The sequence below is a fragment of the Lepidothrix coronata genome, unplaced genomic scaffold (genome assembly GCF_001604755.1).
Source record: "Lepidothrix coronata isolate B3197 unplaced genomic scaffold, Lepidothrix_coronata-1.0 Scaffold48, whole genome shotgun sequence".
Taxonomy (NCBI): domain Eukaryota; kingdom Metazoa; phylum Chordata; class Aves; order Passeriformes; family Pipridae; genus Lepidothrix; species Lepidothrix coronata.
In genome coordinates this window covers 4,957,167-4,980,590 of record NW_016690228.1, presented here as the reverse complement: position 1 = coordinate 4,980,590, position 23,424 = coordinate 4,957,167, and the positions used below count along the sequence as shown (strand labels likewise).

The 23,424-nt window shown below is 37.7% G+C and overlaps 1 protein-coding gene across 1 annotated transcript in view; it reads left to right on the top strand.

The window, feature by feature from the left end:
* The window catches only part of FREM2 (FRAS1 related extracellular matrix protein 2), a 124,828-nt gene extending 106,286 nt beyond the window's left edge, over window positions 1-18,542 (top strand). The window contains exons 17-24 of the mRNA XM_017815171.1: window positions 5,205-5,397; window positions 7,677-7,781; window positions 8,939-9,066; window positions 9,161-9,295; window positions 13,389-13,515; window positions 13,710-13,897; window positions 14,787-14,933; window positions 16,584-18,542. Of these exons, the coding sequence (XP_017670660.1) occupies window positions 5,205-5,397; window positions 7,677-7,781; window positions 8,939-9,066; window positions 9,161-9,295; window positions 13,389-13,515; window positions 13,710-13,897; window positions 14,787-14,933; window positions 16,584-17,096 (1,536 nt within the window). The 3' untranslated portion in view covers window positions 17,097-18,542. The remainder of the gene's footprint in view (window positions 1-5,204; window positions 5,398-7,676; window positions 7,782-8,938; window positions 9,067-9,160; window positions 9,296-13,388; window positions 13,516-13,709; window positions 13,898-14,786; window positions 14,934-16,583) is intronic.
* The last annotated feature ends 4,882 nt before the right edge of the window (window positions 18,543-23,424 follow it).

Sequence of the window (23,424 nt, the reverse complement as noted above, 5' to 3'; positions counted from 1 at the left end):
TCAGAGGTTAAATTTTTTCAAGAAACTGGCATTTCAAGGCTGTATTGCATTTTCCTCTCCATTCAGACTTCTTTAAACAATGCTTTGCATTTCACCTGTGACCTACCTGGCTGAGTTCCTTGTTGGGGCCAAATCTTAGGTTTACCATATTGACATTCTGTATGCAGTTAATTGATAGCATTGTTAAACTTGCGTGGCTCAAATTCACAGACATAGCAAGTAGACACAATAGAAAATGAGATGGCAATTTGGAGGACAAAAATAGAATTTTCATGTAAAACCTGTTTCATTGAAATATATATATAATATAAATATATATATTTATTTCTAATGTCTAATTCTGATTTTATTAGTACTGTCAGTGTACATACACACTCACTGCCAAGTTCTGTCTTCTGGAAATGTAAGCCAGCTAAATAAAGCACACTATAAATGCAGCACAGAGGCCAAGCCCCAAACTCTTTACTGAAAATATTTTTTATTGTAAATATTCTCACTTGTTATGTGACAGATTCTCAAAATAATTATGTTTTTTACTTAATGAAGTTTGGCAGTTTGATTTGAAAGAGGAACAAAAGAACACCTATAAAACTCCCATTAATAATTCCTAAGTCTTAAATGAGAATTTTCAGTATTCAAAACCGGATCTGATGCTCTGTGATAATTTATCTTGCAAAGAAAATGCATGAAACTCTACTTATAGCAATGTTGAGTATAAATCATGTTCTTTTCTCACACACATGAATTCTGAGGTGTGCTACTTGATGATTTGTTATCTACATTTTTCCAGATATTAACTGTAAGCGTCTGTTCCCTGCTTGGAACAGTTTTTGTCTTCTGTCTTCTCTGGTTCTCCAGACCTGGCATTGTCACAGAGTAGTAGACACAGTTTCCTCAGTTCAGCTGGGATGTAGCTGTAGTTTGTATTTCTTTCCCGGTATCACAAGGCTAAAATTCACACCCACTTATTATGGTTTAAAATTGATGTTAGTGAATGTAATTTTGTCATTGCCACTGGTAAAATCTCCTGTGCATATGATGTATGCACGTAATGCACCTGTTCTGTCTTCCCACAGCAGTTAAGCTGATCCTACATTTACAGAGCTCTAAGTTACCATTTTGGTCTCATCAGTGTCACATTGAGATATAGTATGAACAGCTGGCTGCTTTCAATAGGCTTTGCAGGCAGTGCTGGAAAAGAAAGATAATTCAATGGAAAGAATGTTTTCTCATGTTTGTCTCAACAGTGTTATTAAGAGGACTAGAGAAGTAAGAGTCCTCCATCTGTGTAACACATTCCATTGATTCATTTGAGGAGTGGGGGCAAGGAGGTGGCTGCTCACTTTGACACAGTTTTCCCCTGCAGTCAACTTCCTCTGTATTTTATTTTTATTGTATCAAAAGGTTCTTTCATATAGCACATCTTGAGATTTTTCTGCCTATGGAAGAGTAGATTTCCCCTTGTAGAAACAATAGGCCCTTAAAAGTTTTCATTTACTGTCAGAAGAGAGAAAATTATTTATTCAGTAATTCTCTGACTATCAGTGTTGTAGGTTTGCCTCCACACCTGCAAATCCATGAGTGCATAAGGAAGGGTTTGTGTGCATAAAAACTCAATGAGCTTTTAGCAAGAAATCCTTCCTCTTCCCACATGCCAGGAATCACATGTAAGGGCAGCTATGCTGATGGAAGCACATAGATGTACACAAATAAATTCCAGGCTGGGGCAAACAGCCCTGCTGTCTAGACGTCTCTTGCAGATTTTACTAAAAGGAAAGAACCTTTTAAATTCTAGGGTCCTAGAAATGGAGAGAGTTTCAGATTTTCCCATGAGTAATGGTAATGTACGTCAGAGGAGCAGTGTTTCCAGCAAACTTGCCCCAGAAGGGATCCTACTACTAGATTTCCACCAGTACAAATGCTCTGATCTCACTAGCACTAGGGTCCCATTGAATGGAGTAGAGAAAACTCTAAAATGTGTCTTAAAAACCTCATTAAGGGATTTCTTTATGTACAATATTCATGAAGACCTGATGATACCTTGTACTTGAAAATCAAGAAAAGCTTTGAAAGGAGGTTTTGTTTGTTTTTTTTAATTGAGGTGGCATAAGATACTCAGCTAGAAGCGCTTTTGTGGATCCCCCTGTCCAGGCTACTGTTTTAACTCTACATAATGTTGTTCAAACTCTAGTAAACTTAATCTAGAAACTAACCAGATTTCATGGCCTCACTATTCCTGTTGAATGCCACCACACTGAGGGCTAGAAATTCTTCTGATTTCTAACCTGTATTTGTCATGGCCATCTCATGCCCGTTTGTTCCCATGTCAGCACCATCGTTCATCATCAGTAGCCCTTCTCCGCTGTTCGTCTCCTGATGTATATAGACAGCATTCTTATTCCCTCTCAGCCTTTGTCGTGCTAGGCTTAACAACCTGACTATTTTAGACTCTTCTCATCAGATAGTTTTGCCATTCTGGTGATTATGTTGATTCCTTTTTGTACAATCTGCAATGCAAATTAGACTTTTTCAAGCATGGATGATCAAAGCTCTTCCAGATAAGCTCTCACTAGTGCTCTGTATAATGACTTATATGCTTCTAATTTCCGCCTCATTCCTCAGTTTGTCTTAGGATCATAGCACATGCAGAAGATAGGAAGATCATAGTTATGCTGTGATCAACTCACATACCAAATTTTTTTCCCCTCTGTTGTTTCTAACAAGTGTCTTTCATTTCTACCAGAAATCTCTGTGACTGGTTTCTATTACCTTATACTTTAAGCTATAAAATTTCATCTCACAACTATTATTCTAGTCCTCAAGGTCATTAAATTCTCACTTTGATATTTCAGTCCTCTACTTTTTCATTTAGCATTGTGTATGCTTCTGTTCAAGAGAATAATAGACATATATTAAATCCTCTTCCATGTGCTTTTGTCTCCTCCTCACAGGCAAACTGAATTTCAGATCTTTGACTTCAGTGTCTAATTGTTACTGTACATCATGCAGATGTAGAACAAAAACACATAGAGAAAAGCCAACACAGTTTGTCTGGAATGACCTTACAATAGAAACATGTTCATTATACTGCCACATATATTCAGTTCTTGATACACTTCCAGGAAACGACAAATTTTTGAGGTTATTCCTGAATCAAAGGCAAACCATGAGGCACTCCAGAGCTACATCATAGCTATGTTTTTTTATAGAAGTGAGAATACTGTGTTGTTATTTGGAACAACTTAGCAAATCTGTGTCCAAAATAATTGCTCAGATACCCGTGCAGGTAGGTATCACAAAGATAAACTTGCTACTAAAGAATAATATTTTTGTCTAACTTCTGTTTGTCATCCAATACATATAGAGAAGAAATCCTTTTTTTTGTTGTTGTTCCAAATAGAAGTTCTCAACTGTGTTTATGTAAAGCCAACAAAGAAGCATTAATATAAAATAATCTACAACTATAGCATCTCAACTCATCTACCAGTCTGTGTAACTGTTTTACTTTTCAGTGGTGCCAGATTCTTTTCAGTGGTGCCAAGTGACAGGACGAAGAGTAATGGCTGTAAACTAAACCATGAAAAGTTCACCTCAACATGAGGAAAAACTTCTTTACATTGAGAGTGGCAGAGCACTGGAACAAGCTGGCCAGGGAGATCGGGGAGTCTCCCTCTCTGCAGACATTCAAAACTCCCTTGCACGCATTTCTGGGTCACCTGCTCTAGGCGACCCTGCCTTGGCAGGGGAGTTGAACTAGATGGTCTCCAGAGATCTCTTCCAACCCTGACAATTCTGTGATTCTGTGTGTTTCCAGACTGTTTACTGTCTAAATGCTAGCACATATTGTGGAATGATACAAACAATACGTTGAAAGGGTTTTGGTAGCATACTGTGTAGATCAAGGAGCGTCACACGTGAAAGCGAGTTGTGGCAAATACAAATATTTCCTTTAGTGAATTAAAGCTAATTAGTTTAGAGTATTTAGTTACTGCAAGCAGTAAATTTGTGGTTTCATCATATTACTAAAAGTTTTGTCAGGCATTTGGAAATGTAAAGCAGCTGTGAGGTAATGGACGTTCAGCTCCCTGACATGCCACTGGGTGAACCCAGAAACAGTTTGATTTTTACATAGCTTGTAAAATTTGAATGCTGGGAGTTTTTAATAGTGCAAAACACTCTTTAGAAGAATGTAAGGAAATCACTCCAGGGAAATGTTCAGATGTACAAATTTATATATGGAATTTCTATTGGAAGTAAATGAGTATTAACAATATTTGTGCCTTTGAAAAGTTTCCCACTGGGAGATGATCTCAGTGTCTTTCCTTCCATGATTATTTCTGAGAAAATCCAGAATGGTCTAAAAGGATCTGTATTGCACATTTCTAATCAGAGATATATGAATGAAAAAGTATTTGTAACAAAACATAAATACAAAGTCTCTTTGGAAAAGTTTGGATCCGTGAATCATGTAAGAGCTATCTTAAGAGGTGACAGTTTACTGACACTATTCTTCTTCTCTTTTTTCATCAAAATAGATATAAATAATATGTAATTCTTTGATAATTACAGCACTCTTGTTTTGCATAAAGGGTCTATTTTTAAATCCATATCAACTTGCATATTATTTTTAGTTCTTCCAAACAGTGAGAAAATGTGATTTGTGTTTTTGCATGCCATATGTTAGCTACTATCCATGCAAAAAGGAAGAAATAGTTGCAAAGATGAGTAAGTACAGTCCAAGGACTCAGTCTTGCAATAATGTCTGAGCAATTTCGGTGTCTTCCAGGAATGCTTCTTAGATGATAGTAACAGAAGAAGGTAAGCAAAGGAGTTGGTTAAAGCACAAGGATAGAGAAAATGAAAAAGGATATATGAAAAATTTCTAAAGCCTTCATTTGTATTTATGTTGTTTATGTATTAAGAAAACCTGAACAAAAATGATGAGTCAAAATTGAGAGGGTTATGTGTTATAAGAAGTCATTATCAGTTTGAAATACAGAAATGGAATTTAAAGATATGTAAGCTAAGCTGAAAACCTTGAAATGTGGTTTTGCACTTCATCTATAATGTGCAAAAAGAGAGAATTTGATTCAGTCACAATATTTATTTGAAGGTCTGTCTTCCCTTTCTCTTGCATTTGGCTTACCTGTGCAATGCTGCCTATCAGGACCACTAACCCTAGTGTATAATTTTTGTTTTTATAGGTTCTCAACTTAGTACAGTCCTATGTCACACTGAGAGTCCCTTTGTACGTCTCTTATGTTTTCCACTCTCCTGTGGGTGTAGGAGGCTGGCAGCATTTCGACCTACAGTCAGAGCTTCGGTTGACTTTTGTGTATGACACTGCCATCCTGTGGACGGATGGGATCGGTAGCCCCCCTGAAGCAGAGCTCCAAGGTGAGTGTTGGATTTCCTTGCACAGAACTCATGCTCTGTTACTAATACTATAATTTACACACAGTAGGATGATTTTTCAATCATTCCAATACTAAAAAAAAATTAAAAATTACTATTTATTATCATTTGCAAACAATCTATCAGTTCCTAGTGCTCACACGTCTCTGCTGGAGTGTTTATAAAAACTGTGTAAAGTTGACATCAGTGCTTTTATTGCAAAGAAAGACAATTTTACTATTATATTTGAAGTAAATCTACAAAAATTAAAAAATTATTTCTACTCAGAACCTCAAGGTGCACTGTGTAACCATATTTTGTTATCACACAAGATGTTTGCACTTTAGTGAAAAAAAATTGAAGGTTTTCTGTGATGCCATTTTTCCTGGCTATGAATTGCCAGGTTCAGAAACTTTTGATATTTTGAAAACATTGTGAAATATGCAAAAGAAACAAATATATTATGAGGATAATAGCCTGTTCTGTATTTAAAGTAGTAAACTGTGAAACTTTCTGTAAATGTGTTAGATACTGTCAATAAATGTTTGTGAATGTAACTAGTCAACAAATCAAACTATATCATTACAGAATTTATCTTTGTAAAAAGTTAATTTATTTTTTAAAAGTAGAGACGTACAGTTGTGTGTGCAAGATTATAATATATATAGTTACAACTTTATGCTGTGTTGTTCTATTTATGAAAATTTACATAGTATTTTCCAGCATTAAGCTTCATGTGTCCCATATCTCTCTCAACCTAAGTTAGAATACAGGCACCAGCTGTAGTTATTTACATGCACCTACACAATTTCAGGACTCCAGAGAACATAAAATCATTTTTTGTTTCTGCAAACTCTGTATATGGATTACAGAAGTCATTGCTGTGCAATTTCTGTCTTTATGTTTAAGGAGCAGGAAATGAGGAGTGTCAAGGGGAATCTACAGTGCATGAAGAATAAAGCACATCATGCCATGCCTAAAGAATAAGCTACATGCCAAGAATTATGTGATGTGCTGGTCACCAAATAACAACCAGTTCTAATCCTCTGTCTCAGGAGTTATGTGGGGCATCTATGCCGCCATTTCCTGTATTTGATGCTTTAATTTTTTTTAATTCTCTTTTTAAGAAGCTGATGACCAGATCTTTGGAGATGCTGAACTTTGACAGTTCCCTTTGAAAACAGCTGGGATAAAGTATATGATAAAGAGGGAGGCATCTGAGATTAGACCTCCAGCATATCCCGATCTGATTTGGGTAGTATTTTTTGAGCAGCTATTTTTCTTAGCATGGAGGAGTTAACTAGTTTCTTGTTTACTTCCGTAACTCTAAATTCATATAATTGTTCTACATAAATTCTACTTAACACTGTGAAGCAGTCAAGGTCTTCTAAAACCGTAATTCATACATATATAGAGAGACATATATTTCTAATGTACCAATAAATATGATTGGTACGGGTGATTTTATACAGGTAGTATACATTCACACTGGTGAGTGCATTTGGTTGCCAGCACATTCATGGGGGAACATTCCTCTTTCCTTCTTTTTCCTGGCGAGCAGAATGATAGAACATCACTGGCTCTTTGTAAAGGATCACTGGAGGAAATGCCTGAATTCTGAAGCTTTGCAGAATTCTAGAGAAAAAGGGACTTGGCTGCAAGCTACAGCCCTAAACCGCTTCTGACATGTAAGCAAGACCTTGCAATGTGAAATTAAAAGGCATAAGACTGTGTTTTGGGCCAAATTCATGCCAAAACTTCCCAGCAATGCAAAGTCTGTCAAAATGAGTTTCACAGATTGAAGCACCCCAACACAAATTGCTGTGGAAGTCACAACCAATTGCTACAACTAAATGCTGGTGGTTCCTGCCTTGGCACAGTAGGCACTGCTAAAGAGTATCTCTGAAGCAGCTGTTCTTCCTTCTGCAGACTCCCCTGACAGTTGACCATGCCTGTTGTCCGAACACAAGCACAGACTGTGCTGTGTGGATGTTTTCTCAGGCTACTGGAGCAGCTATGTAGGTCCATGGTAACATGTGAAAGCATGACTTCACCGGGAAATTCTATGTGCGCTTTGGAAGCTGTTGTGAAAACTCTAGGCCTCGCTGTGTAAATTCTTGTTCGATAATAATCTTGAGACAACTCAAAAAGTGCCAGCAGGACCCCTCCCAAACAGCTGGCATGACAAGAAATGGAAGAGTGGGTCTGGTGTTTCATAGGAGTGTGATTTACTTGTCATCTGCAAGTGGAACAAACCTTGTTAATTGTTGTTTTGCTGCCAGGTTCCCTGTACCCAACCAGCATGCGTATTAGTGAAGAGGGGCGCTTGGTTGTCAACTTCAAGACTGAAGCCCGGTTTCATGGCCTATTTGTTATGTCCCATCCTGGTAAGCGTAATCTACACTTTAGCAGTACTATACAAACAAAGACAACCCTCCCAAATTTTATGCTATTCAATTTTTTCTATTTCTGCTACTGATATCTGACTTTATTTTTGTATACTGTGCTCTTTGAATAAGGATTTTTCCTCTACTTGAGATTTCTTACTTGACATTGATGACTGTATTCAGGTTGTCAAACATGTTGAAACGTGGATGAATGTGATAGAAAGCAGATAGTTCCACTTGATCAAGAGTCTGTTTCATGAAAGATGAAGATCTAGGCCATTCTGTCCATTAGAGATCTACAGATTTGTGGTTTTAATCCAGTGGTTATGATTACTGTTTAGTTATTTTGCCCTAGGAACTTATATAGCATTAAAATTTCTTTTCTAACTTGAAGCTTTTCTGGGTTATTTAGACCTTTTTCAGAGAGCAAGAAAAAGCATCGTATCACTCAGTTAATATAACGTTCTCACTGACATTCAATTAATTATTGCTGAGGATCTGTTCCTGCAATTTAATCTGTTTAAACCTCATGCCTTTATTCAGAATAATTGCAGGTGTAGGACTCTGTGTATGGACATAAAACTGAGCATGAATGCCAGCCATGGAAAAGATTATCTAACTAAATTAAATCTGCTGAACAACAATGAGAAGGGAAAAAACAATTAAGAAATCTCCTTTAGTTTAACTCAGGGGTTTTTAAACCTATAAAACTCCTTCATAGTACTTCTACTTTTTCTCAGCTGTCCTCTTTGCATGTTAGGCTTTGCCTATTGGGTGGTGCCAAAAGCTTTCCATTGCTAAGAGAAACTGTGTTATGTTTCCCTGGGCTGACATTCCAAGTTTAAAACAGGACAGATAACAGATCTTTGCCTTTCCACTGTCACTGTTTTGCCTGTCTGTTAAATTTAGTATTCATACAGTTCTTGTGCAGTCCAAAAGCAACCCTTGAATAGACACTTGAACAACAATCAAGGAGGCCCCACTGAATTGACTGTAAATGGTTTGTTAATTTCAGTTAATAAAACCCAGTGCCCTGTAAAGGTATTAACATCAGCTATGGCATTATGGTTTATGAATTATTGGAAATGTTTTTCAGGCTCTGAGAGTTTGCAATGAAACACTAAAGGTGACAAATCTGTTTCTTGGCATCTTTCTAGCTTCATCTCTAATTTCCATGGTTATGTCAGCTGATCACCCAGGCCTAACATTTAGCCTCAGCCTCATCCGAAGTGAGCCAACCTACAACCAGCCAGTACAGCAGTGGAGCTTTGTCTCAGATTTTGCGGTAAAACCTCAGCCTTCACTATGTCTTCTATTGCCCTAGCCTGTTGGCTAGGATCTGGTGGTACAGCTACCTCTTTATCTCTGTCTGTGTTTAGGTTCGAGACTATTCTGGAACATACACTGTGAAGCTGATAGCCTGTACCACTGCTCCACATCAGGAGTACAGCCTGCCAGTGATCTGCAATCCTAGAGAGCCAATCACTTTTGATCTGGATATCCGATTCCAGCAGGTACCATTCCAATGATACCTTCGTTGTGTTTTCTTTTTAGTTTGATTCCCATATTGCCTGTGTTGGTCTCGTAATAATAGCACTGGGAACTGAATTTACTTGCTTATAAACAAAGCATTTCTAAATTGGTGGGACAGCACATACTCCTCTCCTGCTAAATAATCAGTTTTACCCAACTGGGAAAGGCAAATGTAGGAGCATAAATGGACTTTTTCCTCAATGCGTGACCAGTCTTTAATAGTCAATAAGAAGGTCACTGACCTTGAGGCTTGGAGGCTAGTTACTGTGATGTGATAGTAACGTTTGGGAATTCTTTTCTTGTCTGTTGGCTTTGGTAGGAATCAATTTTATCAAGTAATTAGAAAAATATAAAACAATTATCAGAAGGTTTTCATCTGACACAAAATCAGAAGTAGGTCTCTGGTATTAGAAGCGTGTCCTCCAGAGGAAGGTTCATTCAGCCCTAAGTTATAACTTCCTTCACTGGCTGTAGAAGAAGTGTAGATAATCAACACTGGTAAAATGCTTAGCTTTAAGACACAAAAGTGGCTGAAACAAATCTGATCCATAGCAATATGGATCATATGGGAACATAAGAACAGGCAAACAGCATACCTTTCACAAAGCTCAGCTGTAAAGGAAATTATATACTTTTCTGTTATTTGGAGCCAATACAGCTAATACTGGAACAGTGTGGCTGTGGTTTTATGCTCATTAATAGTACAGATGTATGCCATTAAATCATCTTACAGTATAAATCTGATCCAGATCAGTCAGGGATACACAATCACTTTTCTGTTGAATTAGCTAGAGTACACAAGGGAATGTATGCAGTCTTTATGCTTTCATTTGGCAATATGCCAGCTATGGGAGAATAAATGGTTCCTGATAGGGCATTAAGTCCTGGAAAAGCAGAGGGATGATACATGATCTGATGTGAAACCTGCCTTCTCAGAGTTAATTAGCAAAACATTTTGAAAAAGTTTGAATGGAGTGGGTGAGGGGAATTTATAATAGTTCAGCACTTCGACCTTTGTCTGGCATTTTTAATCTGCTTCTAGGGACTCTAAAGCAATTCATAGCAATGCTAAACCACAACTTGTGTATAGACAATACGATGTTGATATTTCAAAGAAAGTTCAAAAACCTGCAAAAATCATTGCAAAAGGGACAAAGTAGCCTAAGGAGAGACCTAACTCTCACCTGGAAGTAGCCTATGACTAAGAACTTAGAACTATGACTAAGAATTAGAACTGCCTTCGAATAAATAGATACTATAGGGGTCATTATATCAGATAAAGCTTTAATAATACAGTATATGGAAATTTCAGGTACCTCAATTCAAAATAGGCATAAGGTACAAAGTTGCAACAGTGTCATAGACTGTGGCCAGTTAATTCCCCATCACCAAGAATTTTCAAACCAAGACCATCTCTTTTTCTTGAGATACTCATAGTAAAAGAGGTTCAGGAAATTCTGTGGCCCATGATATTGTTCCATATGATCATAGATTGAAACACTATGTGGACTTAAAGCAGGTCCCAAAAAACCAGCAATTGGTAGCAGTACAATAGTACAAATTCAGTAGGCAGTATCTACCCTCTTAAAGAGAGTAGGTTTAGTCTGGATATAAAGAGAACACTTTTTATAATAAGGGTGATGAGACACTGGCACAGATTCCCAGGGAAGTTGTGAAATGCCACATCCCTGGAAGTGTTTAAGGCCAGGTTGGATGGTGCTCTGAGCAACTTGGTCTAGTGGAAGACGTCCATGTCCATTGCAGAGAGGTTGGGTGAGATAATCTTTAAATGTGCCCTCCAACCCAAACCACTCTCTGACTCTCTGAAATCAGCGAGTATAGGTGTTATAACTGGACCAAAATGACTTTGACTGTAAAGTCTAGTGATAAAATGATGAAGCAGGACAGGAGTTGTATCCCCCAATTCTTTGTCTAGTGCTTCAGCTCCTGTACTGAATTACTTTCTTGGGATTTTTAATATTAGGGTTTTAATTTCCTTGGAAACTTTTTGTTCTAATTTCCTTCACAATTTTTTTCACTGTTCACGAGTGAGGAACCATTTTTAGATTCAAACATCAAGATGACAATGTATTTAGTGTTTCCTCTCTGGAGTTTCAACATTTCCTTCTTTAACATATATCATCTGCACATCTCCTTTTTTCTCTCTCCTTGCTCCCTGAGGAATGAAGCAGGTATCCTGAAACACTAGTGAGGGTTGTATTACTATTGTCTCACTCTGTCTCACTTTCTGAAGATTAACAGTATTCAGCCTCCAGGCTTTGCTTTATCCCTTTCAGCATCTCCATTTTTAGATGTATATGACTATTTCCTGACAGACACACTTCCATAATCAGGATACTTGCTTCTCTGGGATGGACCAATCTTAAGAGTTCTCTGCTTCTTGAGGTGGCAAATATCACATGGGCTTTAATCCCATGGAGGTGGGATTGTCTACCATGAGTGATCTGCATTGTCTCCAGATCATCCATATGCAGAGCTGATGGACATGGCAAATAGGAAGAGTATATTGATAGTTACTCTTCTCACCCAGCAGATCCTCACAGATTATTTTTTTAAGAAGTCTTGCTTAAAACATCTCAAATGCCCATTACAATAATTACACTTAAATTACTATCATAAATAACAGCTATGTGTTGCCTCCTGGCAGCACTGAGACTTACATGTAAAACTGAAATAAAAATAGTAATTTAAAATAGAATGCCTAAGAGATGTATTCATAGCAATACACACAGTATTCACCCAGGCCATTGCTCTCACTGTTCTTGTAAACTGTGTGCCTGAAATCCAGTCCTTTAGCTGAATACATCCTTCTTGTTTCTTATGCAGTGGACATTTGCGCTGCTCAGGAAGAGCTTGATGAGGCCATGGTTGTTGTTTCTCTTTTAAAAACAGCTGGAAACCAGTTGTGGCTGTCAAGTATTTGAAGCTATGGGACTGCAACACAATAGCCTGAATCCCAGGCATTTAGAAGGAAGCATTCCAAGAGAATGGAAATTATTTTTTTAATCGTTATTTCTGTGAAAAGGCTATGGTGGTAGGGTTACTCTTTCTGAAGAGTAACAGTGCATTTATAAAAATGTTTCAGCTATACATTTTCCTTGCTAAATCCCATTTCTTTGATAGTTTTGACACTATATTGTGAAATGGACCCTTGTCCATGAGCCAGCAAGAATGTTTTCTTTTTTGTTTTCCTTCCTTCCTTTCCACACACTTATACATATATGTACATAAATATGCATATATATGTTATCATTTTTTTATTCGTTTAGTGGCCTCTTGTTATTTTCTTTTTTTTTTTAATGTGTATGTCTTCCACATTGTTTATTTAGGTACACACATCTTTTTAATCTTTAGCTTCCCCCCCAGTTCTTCTGTTCATTGTATTTATTTCTCTTTTATTATGTCCCTTTATATTTTGCCTTCTATCTTCCATTATATGGTCCCATGAGAACCTGCTGCTGATAGTACTGACTTATTTTATTCTTGTAATCAAGGAAGAACCATAGATAACTGTGTCAAATATATAAAGATAAATGCTAGCATAAAAAGTTGTTCAAACAGTTTGGTGCATTTTCACATGCGCGATCTGATATCCTGCAGCACGTCAGAAGAACTGATGCTTGCAAATAAATCCTCAGCAATCTGTACTTTAAATAATTGGCAGAGGATCAGAGCAGAGGTGAGACTTGAGTGTAAGAATGAAAATGGGTTAGAGAAAACAGGCTCTCATGAGTCAGAGGGAGAGAAGTTTTTGAGGGAAATCTTTTCCTCATATTATCCCCACATAAGTTGATCTGTGCACCTCCTTACCTGGGATTTGGAAAAATGTGGTGGAAAGAAACTAACCTAGAATACTACCAAATATCACAGATGCAGATAATCCAGAGGTTGCATGTAAAATGAACTATGTCTAGTACAAAGAAATCTTTTTGTTAAACTGTATTTTTGCATGTAGATGTAAGGAGCTGATAAGTAATGTATGGGAGGTCATGCTTATGTTTTAAGAGTCATTAAAGAATACTTGTTGAACAGCTTTATGCTTTTGTGTTTTAGGTCAGCGACCCAGTGGCTGCTGAGTTCAGCTTGAATACCCAGATGTTCCTCCTCTCCAAAAAGACACTGTGGCTATCTGATGGCTCAATGGGCTTTGGGCAAGAAAGCGATGTTGCTTTCTCAGAAGGTATAATTGTGCACAGATCATGCACATTTAATTTGAATTCCTCACTATCAGGATCCTGTTTCAGTCAAAACAAGATAGGAATAAGGTTTTGGGCTCGTTGCACTAAGGTTCTTGACTAGGCTTATCAACTTAGCCTCAGAACTGGGCTAAGTGTTCCAGTCTAACACAATGTGAACTCTATGCACTGTTTACAGGTGATATCATATATGGTCGGGTGATGGTGGATCCAGTGCAGAATTTGGGTGATTCCTTCTACTGTAGCATCGAGAAGGTTTTCCTGTGCACAGGAGCTGATGGATATGTACCCAAATATAATCCATCCAACACTGAATATGGGTGCCTTGCTGATTCACCATCCCTTCTGTACAGATTTAAGATTGTGGTAAGTGTTCTAATTCTGGGAGGGTGCACATATATATTTTTTAATTTTTTTCTAACTTCTCTTTTATCCAGAAACCAACCGTTCTTTAAAATGTTCTTGATGGCACCAAATTTTCAACTCAACCTCCAGGCTAACATGAACTGATGGAGGCAATATCTTGCCTTTCACCCTCCTGGTTCTATTCTTAATCTTTCTGGGGACTGCCTTCAATAAGAGTTTGACCTAACTTAGAATCCCAAGATGGGCTTCTTTTCTGTGCTGTCTATATCCATTGACTAGAGAGAGAGCCTTAGGAGACATGCAAGTTAAGGATTGGAATCTGTTTCCTATTTAGCCACCCAAAATGTAGTGTATAGTGTAAAGTTAGTCATCTAGGTCACCTCTGTAATTCATAGGGAAAGAGAGATGTCTTAGAATATCTGAGATAATTTCCCTTCTGAAAATAACTATAGAGTAAGCTAGGTAACTACAAACCTGATGCCCAACTTTTAGAGTTAACTTTAATTAAGATGATTATATAATTAGCTAAAAAAATTTATGTGAATGTCTGTTAATAAAATGAAATGTAGCTTCTTTAGGGTGGGAAATAGACTTCTTACTTTCATTTCAGACCATTTTTATGTATCTTTTTTATTTAAGAAGTGTAGCTATGATTGTTCTCTAGTGTTTCTCCCTTGTATTCCAGAAAAAAAATATCTTCAGGCAAGAGATTAAATAGAATTTAGTACAATTCAGAAGTGACTACAACTGTTTCTCATGTCTGTTCTCTTGGTATTTCACTATATTGCATAAAATAGCATGTGTAAATTACACAATTTATACATTGCATGTAAATATCTTCCTAGAAGAAATAAATTCGTGGTTTACAAACTTTTTTTCCTCCACACAGGACAAGGCTCAGCCAGAGACACAAGCCACAAGCTTTGGAAATGTGCTTTTTAATGCAAAACTTGCAATAGATGATCCTGAAGCAATTCCGTTAGTTAAACAGCCAGGCTCTGATGGATTTAAAGTAGACTCAACTCCTCTATTTCAGGTATGATTTCTGTTATCTTTTTAGTACTGAACCAAGAAAGAAACACTTGCACAAGTACTGTTGTTAACTGAAAGTCATACTGAAGTCAACAGAAAGATTTATTCTGATTCCAGTGACAGTCAAATACGATTATAATTGCTTAAAAATTACTAGATATAAATTTGGAGCACTTATTAAAACATTTTTGTGGGATACTCTGCTTTTCTCTTGTTTAATTCCACAAACTAATCAGAAATTTACAGATTGTTCTTAAGCATTTCTCCTAAGAACTTAATAAGTTTCTTGTTACACAGGAATGTTTTGTTGTTTCCCATCTCACTTCTCAAAGTCAAAATTAAAGAATTATAACTTTTATAGTGAATTTCATCAAAAGCTAGTTGATACTCAGAATTTTCTGTAAAATTCTTTCCTTGCAAACTCACACAGTGTGAAGCAGTGGAAAGCCTAAAAATTGATAACTAAAGGGTGCAACTGCTACTAAATTATATATAATCCTTCAGCTGTGTGCATTCACCCTTTTCATCTATATAACCCATCCAAGAGTTGTCTCTTCACTATTTGTCCCTTTAGTATTTGCAAAACTACATGCAAAACTCAGGTGTATAAATGAGTAGAAAAAGTATGGAGGAGACTTTTATCCTAATCCTACCAACTTCAGTATTAAAGGTCCCATTGTAAGTAATGGAATATTTAAGAAAACAGCCTACTTATCAATATAAAAAGGGTTTCAAAATCTGCCTCCAGGAAAATGAAACCTCATCTTTTTTATGTGAAGAATCCATAATGCAGTGATTTTTCATCATCATTCTGTCAAAAGAATGAGAATATGAAGAAACAATAGTATATCCTGAAAAAGACTTGGGAAAAGTAGAGTAAAATAAAAAATGTGTTATTTCTCACAATAACAAAACTTGACTGCAACCGTTTACATTATCAGTCAGTAGCTTTAAGACAGTATTCAGACAAGCCTACTGGATCTTGTGGAGGGCAAATTTATTATATATCCAGGAAAGACAAGAGAAATTCAAAGAAGATAGTATTATCTCACACAGACTGCAGGGAGTCACACAATCACAGAATGGATGAAGTTATCAGGAGCCTGTGGAAATTGACTGTTCCAACTCCCTGCTCAAAGCAGCATCACCTAGAGCAGGTTGCCGAGGACCGTGTCTAGTTGTGTTTTGAATATTTCCAACAAAGGAGACTCCAAGGCTCCCTGTTCCAATATTCAACCATACAGTAAAAAATTGTTTTCTTATGGTGAGATGGAATTAGAGCCAGGGCCTGATTCACTGGCAGGTAGGTCCTGGAAGGTCCTTCTCTGTGGCCTGTCCACAGCTAAAGGTACTTTCTATGGCCTTTGACACTAATGGTACAGAAAAAATGCCAAGGCCATAGCTGTCTTCATCTGCATCTGATAGCCATAGAGTCTGGCTGTAGAGAGGAATGTAGACTAACCCCTCTTAAAATTTTGGCAGAAAACCTGACTTCTCTGGTGCACATTGGCACGTAGTGGGGTGTTATCTGTGCATGATTTTGAAATTGCTTGTCCGAGCAACCAGTTTAGAACAGAGATTGATTTCCCTTGCGTATAGTGCTGTCCAAATTGTGTATGTGTGTGTTTAAACACAAAAAAATGTTTCTTCCTAGGTGTCTTTGGGTAGGGAGTGGTACGTCCATACAATCTACACTGTCCGTTCCAAAGAGAATGCTAACCGTGGAATAGGCAAAAGGAGCGTGGAGCACCAGTACCACTTGCTCTTTAGTGGTGGGAGCCCAGGAACATCTACACAGAGACGACAGAAGAGGGGAGTTGAGCAGGACCCAGAACTTGCAAAAGACATTGGAATGGAAAACAACCGAGGAACAAACATACAGCACATAGCACTAGATCGCACTGGCAAGAAACAGATCTCTCAAAGGGAGGTTGCAGTCAATGGTGTTCTCCCCAGAGAACTGAATAACCAAAGTACAGGAATCAGCATGGTCACAATCATTGGTGGAGCTGCTGCCATTTTCCTTGCCATTTGCTTAATTGCAATTATCATTTTGCTGCTAAAATGGAAACAAAATTCTGAGAAGAAAGAAGCCACAAACGAGGCAGGCAGCAATGAACCAATGATGCTACCACATAATTACAACAGCGACAGCTCAGAGGTTTGATTCCAAGACCATGAGATTCAAGCCACAGTCTCCAGAGTGCCTCGAAAAAAACCTTGAACTGCACAATTTTAGAAGCAGATAATGGTGACTCATTAGGGATAAAGAGTTCATATCCTTCTAGGTGTACTTGAAATTTGTTATCTTGAACTCTTTTTGCCATTATCAACAATAGTAGGAGCCGTACTGAATCTCCCACTTTGCACAAAAGGAAATGCTGACATCCCTATACCATGCACTGATTTCAAGCAGCAATTCAAGGGACTGCATTGTAAGGGAGAGTTATTGTTTTTGTACTTTCTGACATTTCAAAAAAATAAAAGAAACTGTACAAAGGTGCTATATATCCTGTCTGCAATAAGAGAGGAGATCTGTTTCTTCAGAAACACAATACTTGAGAGAAGGAATCCTTACACTCTTCTGTTAAATTTTGTACTGTTTCTCACAAAGAACTCAATGTCTACAATTAGTTTGAAAGGTAATGAAATGCCTTAGGTATAAATCCTCCCTTCTATAGGCTTTTGACTTCACTTAAGCTATACCAGTGATTTTTTAATTTTTTTTTCTACTTATATGTAACTGAACTTTTTCAAAAAATGGCTAGTTTATACAGCATAGCATTATAAACAGTTGCATACCACAGGATGCAATACATACTGTTTTCTGCAAATTCCTATTTGTCTATTTAATCTGAGAATTTTCCCCCCTTATTTATGTTTATATAAAGCCAAAGAATGCAATAAAATCCAGAAAGAATTTTGGTTTTCAGTGAAACTGGATGCTTATATCCTCTTAAGTTTATAACGGAACATGGGAGTGTTTTAAGGTAATTGTATTTCTTAGTGCATGTCCACTGTTGAGAAATGCAAGCATTAGTATTTCAGTACTTAGAGAAGATGATAGTTAGATTCAAAATGCAGAGGACAAGGTTCTGCCTGAACTGAGCCTAGGAATCATGGTACTGAATCCAGCATGTAATTGTTAGTTGCCACATTAAATGGCAAAAAGTGAAGAAAAAGTTAGCATTTGATTGAATCAAGTAGTATTTATTGCTGTAAATCCCAGCACATTTTGACAAGCATGCTGGATCATTGTTGTGCATTTTCTAATGAATGACTGCTTTTGCAAGAGTAGCTCTAATTTTCTCTCAGCCTTCTTGAATTAGGTAGCATGGCAAGTTTGGATCAGCAGTGTCCCATATCAGTTTTTATCCAGACAGGACCTGTTCTGTCCTGAAGACGTTTTTATTCAGATGGGACCTGTTCTGTCCCTATCAAATGCTTGGCTATGAAAGCTATGTAACCTTCAGGAAATTGTCTCATTTTTCACATTAATGTTTTATATAAGTCCTTTCAAGTCATAGAAACATAGAATGGCCTGGGTTGGCATGGACCTTAAAATCATCTAGTTCCAACCCCCCTGCCATGGGCAGAGACACCTTTTACTAGACCAGCTTGCTCAAAGCCTTGAACATTTCCAGCGATGAGGCATCCAGAACTTCTCTGGGCAACCTGTGCTAGTGTCTCACCACCCTCACAGTAAATTACTTCCTAATATGTAAACCTATCCTCTTTCAGTTTGAAGTCATTACTCCTTGTGCTATTGCTGCATTCCCTTGTATAAAGTCCCTCCCCAGCTTTCTTGTAGGCCCCATTCAGGAACTAGAAGGCTGTTTTCAGGTCTCCCCAAAGCCTTTTCTTCTCCAGGCTGAACAATCACAACTCTCTGAGCCTGTCGTCATAGGAGAGGTGTTCCGGCCCTGTGATCATCTTCATGGCCATCCTCTGGACTCACTCCAACAAGTCCGTTTATGTTGGAGGCCCCAGAGCTGGACACAGTACTTTAGGTGGGACCTCACAAGAGTGGAGTAAAGCGGACGAATCACCTCCCTTGACCTGCTGGCCACACTTCTTATGATGCAGCCCAGGATAGAGTTGGCTTTCTGGGCTACAAGTGCACATTGCCAGCTTGTGTTCAGCTTCTCATTCACCAGCAAGTCTTTCTCCTCAGGGCTGCTCTTAATTCATTCTCCACCCAGCCTGTCTCTGTGCTTGGAATTGCCCTGATTCAGGTGCAGGACCTTGCACTTGGCCTTCTTGAACTTCATGAGGTTCACACAGGCCCACCTCTCAAGCCTGTCAAGGTCCCTCAGGGTGCCATCCCTTCCCTCCAGCATGTCTACGACACCACACAGCTTGGTGTTGTCGGCAAACTTGCTGAAGTTGCGCTTGATCCCACTGTCCTCGTCACCAACAAAGATGTTAAACTGCAGTGGAGTCAGTGCAGTTGTCAATGTATTTCTCAATGGAGTTAAACTATATAAACTATATAAACTCTAAAGTACGATGTTGAAACTTTGCCTGTTCCCTTCCACCATCTTGTGGAACTAGAAACTATCTTCAGCTGCAATACCCTTGGCATTTGGTATTCCGGGGATCATGCTGCAGGGATCTGAGTTAGCTGAGCAGGATTCAATTTGAAAGCAGCCTGGCTGTAACCACACAATGCTGCCTCTGAACTAGAAAAAAAATCCATCCAAAACACTTCCCGGCCTGGCTGGGGTGCTCAGTCAGCACAGATAAACCTGACCTAGTAATACTGCACAATTGCCCTCTGAGCTATAAAGACTCAGAAATGTGGAGGTCTGCTAGCCTAGGAATATATGTGCTATGATTCAGTGTGAATATGCCCACAGAGAGACTCATTGTATTGTTATGACTTCACTCATTTAATGGGAGTTCATCAGTTTTTCACAAGATGAATCAGGTCAAAATCTTTCTTACCTTTTCTAGGTTTTCTAAAGACAGTGATTAGAGAGCTTAATTGAAGGATGTTTGCAGCAACCCAAGGGTCAAACTCTGTTACTAAACTCTAGCAGTCGTCCTTTATTTTAACTAATCTGAGTTCTAGCCTGAAAGAATTATCTGTAAGCCATGCCCAGCGCTTTAGACCTTTTCCCTAGTCACCTGACATCAATTTGCTCTTTTAATGTTCCCGGTTTTGTGATCCATGTATTATGTGTGCTAGATTGATCAAAGACTTAACCCACAGATACTTTTTGTATTTAGTAAGTTCACCATTAAGTTGCAAATGTAACCTAAGATCAAATTTGCCTTTGTACACATATGTGAAATCACTATGTGAAAAGCAGAATTTCCCTCCTAGAACCTGCATGTTTGGATAACAGCAGTCAATGATTCTACAGTAAAATGGGACACATGTAAATAATAGAACATTTTAATATTTATGAAATGCCTGTTTTGTATAAGCAGAGATCTTTTTTTAAAAAATATATATAAAATACAGAAATTAGGTGTTTATCAATAGAGCTATGTTTCTGCTTTTGAATTTTTCCAGGCTGAAATATCACTAAAGTTCCTTGCAGGCAAAATCTTTTCTAATTATTGTTTTTTTTATAAAGTCACATCAAACCCCATGTGTTCTACAAGCCAAATATTTAGCCTGGTAAACAACTTGATCACTGCTTTGAATGGCATCTGATTACAACTTTGTAAAATATTTAGATTGATGGGGATTACCAGTCTAATGTTTTTCTAACAATATATAAAATAATAGTGCAGACTGGTGATAACAAAGAAATGGACACAGTAAGCACAGAAAAGCTGGACAAGCATGAGTGAGATTCATAAGTCAGATATCAAAGTCCTCTTCCTGGGAAAAAAATCCCAATGTTTTTGGTAAAGCATGCCAGATTTGTCCCATTCTTAAGAAATTGGATTTCTTACAATTCAGTGAACTATAAATACCTCTGTAACAGCATGCTGATTTTTTTTTATTATGGCTTCAAGGTTTTAGATTTCAGCAACGTGTTTTGAAAGCTTATTAACATTTTCCCTTCTACTTAACAAGTGGCCTTGTTTATACTAACCTGGATAAGTGCCTCGTTCCCAGTTATATGCACAAATATTTTAATATTTATCTATCCATGCAATAAACTGAGTATATTTTATATGTATATTTAATCTATTTCCAGATTATGTATTCAATCCTCTTTTCCCTGGAGATGCTTATTCTGCTAGCAGTAATACCATTTGTTTAACCATTTATACAATAATTACTGTGTTTAAATTTGTTATCAAGCTGTCATATTTATTTGGAACAATTTTTTGCTTATGTTTATGGCTGTGATATTTGGCATTTGTACCAGGAAAAAAATAAAACTACTTCTGTTTGGTTACTGATCTAAAGTTCGTGTATGAATACCACCCTCTGAAGAGAGGTCAGTAATGCAGTGTTAAGAAAAATTAATTTGTCACATCAGTGGAAGAATATAAACTTACTGTGTTTGCAATAAATCTTACTGCTTTGTTCCCGAGCTGATTGTTTTCTGGTCACAAAGTGTTTGGCACTAAGGTTGGTTTTGAATCGTTGTGGTTGTTCTCATGACTCAGAGATGGATTTATCTTTCAATTCCAGACCATCAGAAATCTCTAGGCATCTGCAAGTCTTTGTAGGCTGGATTGCGATGTTCCTGTGTGCTGACAAGGTTTATTTTACTAGTCTCATTGACAAGCGAAGTTGAGTATGCAGGGAGCAGTTCCCTTGTTCATGCAGCACTGTCAGTTGTTTCTTGTGCCCACTCATTAGTTTTGTTTGTTTGTTTGTTTGTTTTTTCCCTGGGGGCAAATATGTCACTGATGGATGTAGACACTTATGGTGAAACTGTTTGGAGAGAGAGAGAGAGAGAGATAATACACACATACGATGATGCAGAAAGAAAAAGCAGCTCCGAGCTTTTCCCTTCTCACCCCATCCTTGGTAAAGTGGCCAGCACTGACCTCTGATTTCTGTGTGAATTTAGGCAAGCACCTACTTCCTTCACTGTCAGAAAGGCCATACTTCATGGCTAGTTACAGGGGGGGTGCTGTACACTTACCAACTGCTGTAAGGAAAGATAAACTAGCAGTCAGCAATTCCTGCTATGTCTATTGACTTCTGCTACCTACCCTTGTTCATGTGAATTACACTCAGCAGTTACTTAGACTGAGCAGAGCCATCCTGTGTCAAATTTGTGAGCTCTGTGTTGTGATTTCTGCCAGGACAAATCAGACTGAAAGAGTTTCTGTCCTGCACCAATATAAATAGCTGTATATGTAAATGAATAAAGAATAAAGAATCTGGTCACAGGACTATAGCACTATCAATAAATCAAAGGGCATTAGTTTCTCACTCCAAGATTCAGAGTAATCAAGTCATGTACATGTTTGTTCAAGTCCACACTCATTTTGGCACTTAGTGGAATTTTGGTACTCCTAAGATGTTCAAGCATGTTTCAACAAGTCCAGGGTGACTTTCATTTCACAGCCCCAGCTTAGTCCCATATCAGCATCTATATGAGACAGGGATTTTTAGTGCAGTCTCACTGTCCTTTGAAAGAATGACTCCTACCCCAAAGGAATTCAACTCCTATCATTGAATCCTTCAACTTTGTAAGCTGTTCAGTAAATTGCTCTGAAATAGCTGGCTGCTTGAGTTTTGGGGGTTTTGTTATTTATCTCATGAGATAATCCATTCAGAATTTACTTTGTACTACTGTTGCTTTGGTAAGTAGCCACTGACTTCCAGTAAAAATGAAACTAACAACTGGAAGATCCTTAAATGATACATCTTGTTTCATTTCATGGCCAATACTCAAGCATATGCTGGATACCTGCTGGGTCCTGTTACCTGCAGATTCATGATACAAGTTTTCCTGAGTGTAAGTTTACAAGCAAAGCATGAATCTGTAGCTGTACAAGTTAAAGTGCTCAAGTTAAACTAGTGCAACTGGAAGATAATGTGTAACAATCGTCATCTCTAGCGTCTTTTTGACCATTTTTGCAGCAAAAGGTGTAACTCGGCATGGAACACAAGAAGAGACATTCTGGATAAGTGCATGTTGTGCCCACATCTTTGATAATATATTACTTTCTGCTTTCCTTCCACTTGCATTCCCTTCCCAAAAAAGAATATAATGGAAATAAATGACGCAGCAAATGGCAAACAGGATGACAAAAGGTAAGGAATGTCTTCACCATAAGGAGATTAAACAGATAAAACTCTCTTCCACTCTTTAGCCTTGGAAAGAATTACCCAAGGGAGGGTATTATAGAGGTTCATTACATTCTAAATCTCACAGAGACAGTGACTAGGGAACAGTGATTCACTGTTTCTTGTAATATTTTAGAGAGGTTCCACCCAGCAAAATTTTCTGGCTACAAGATTGAAACAAAGTAGTTAATACCTAATAATCTGATCTAAAATTAAAATTTGCAAGATTCATTACTGAAGGATGATGTGCATGCCAAACTAAAATAGAAGTGAAATTCGT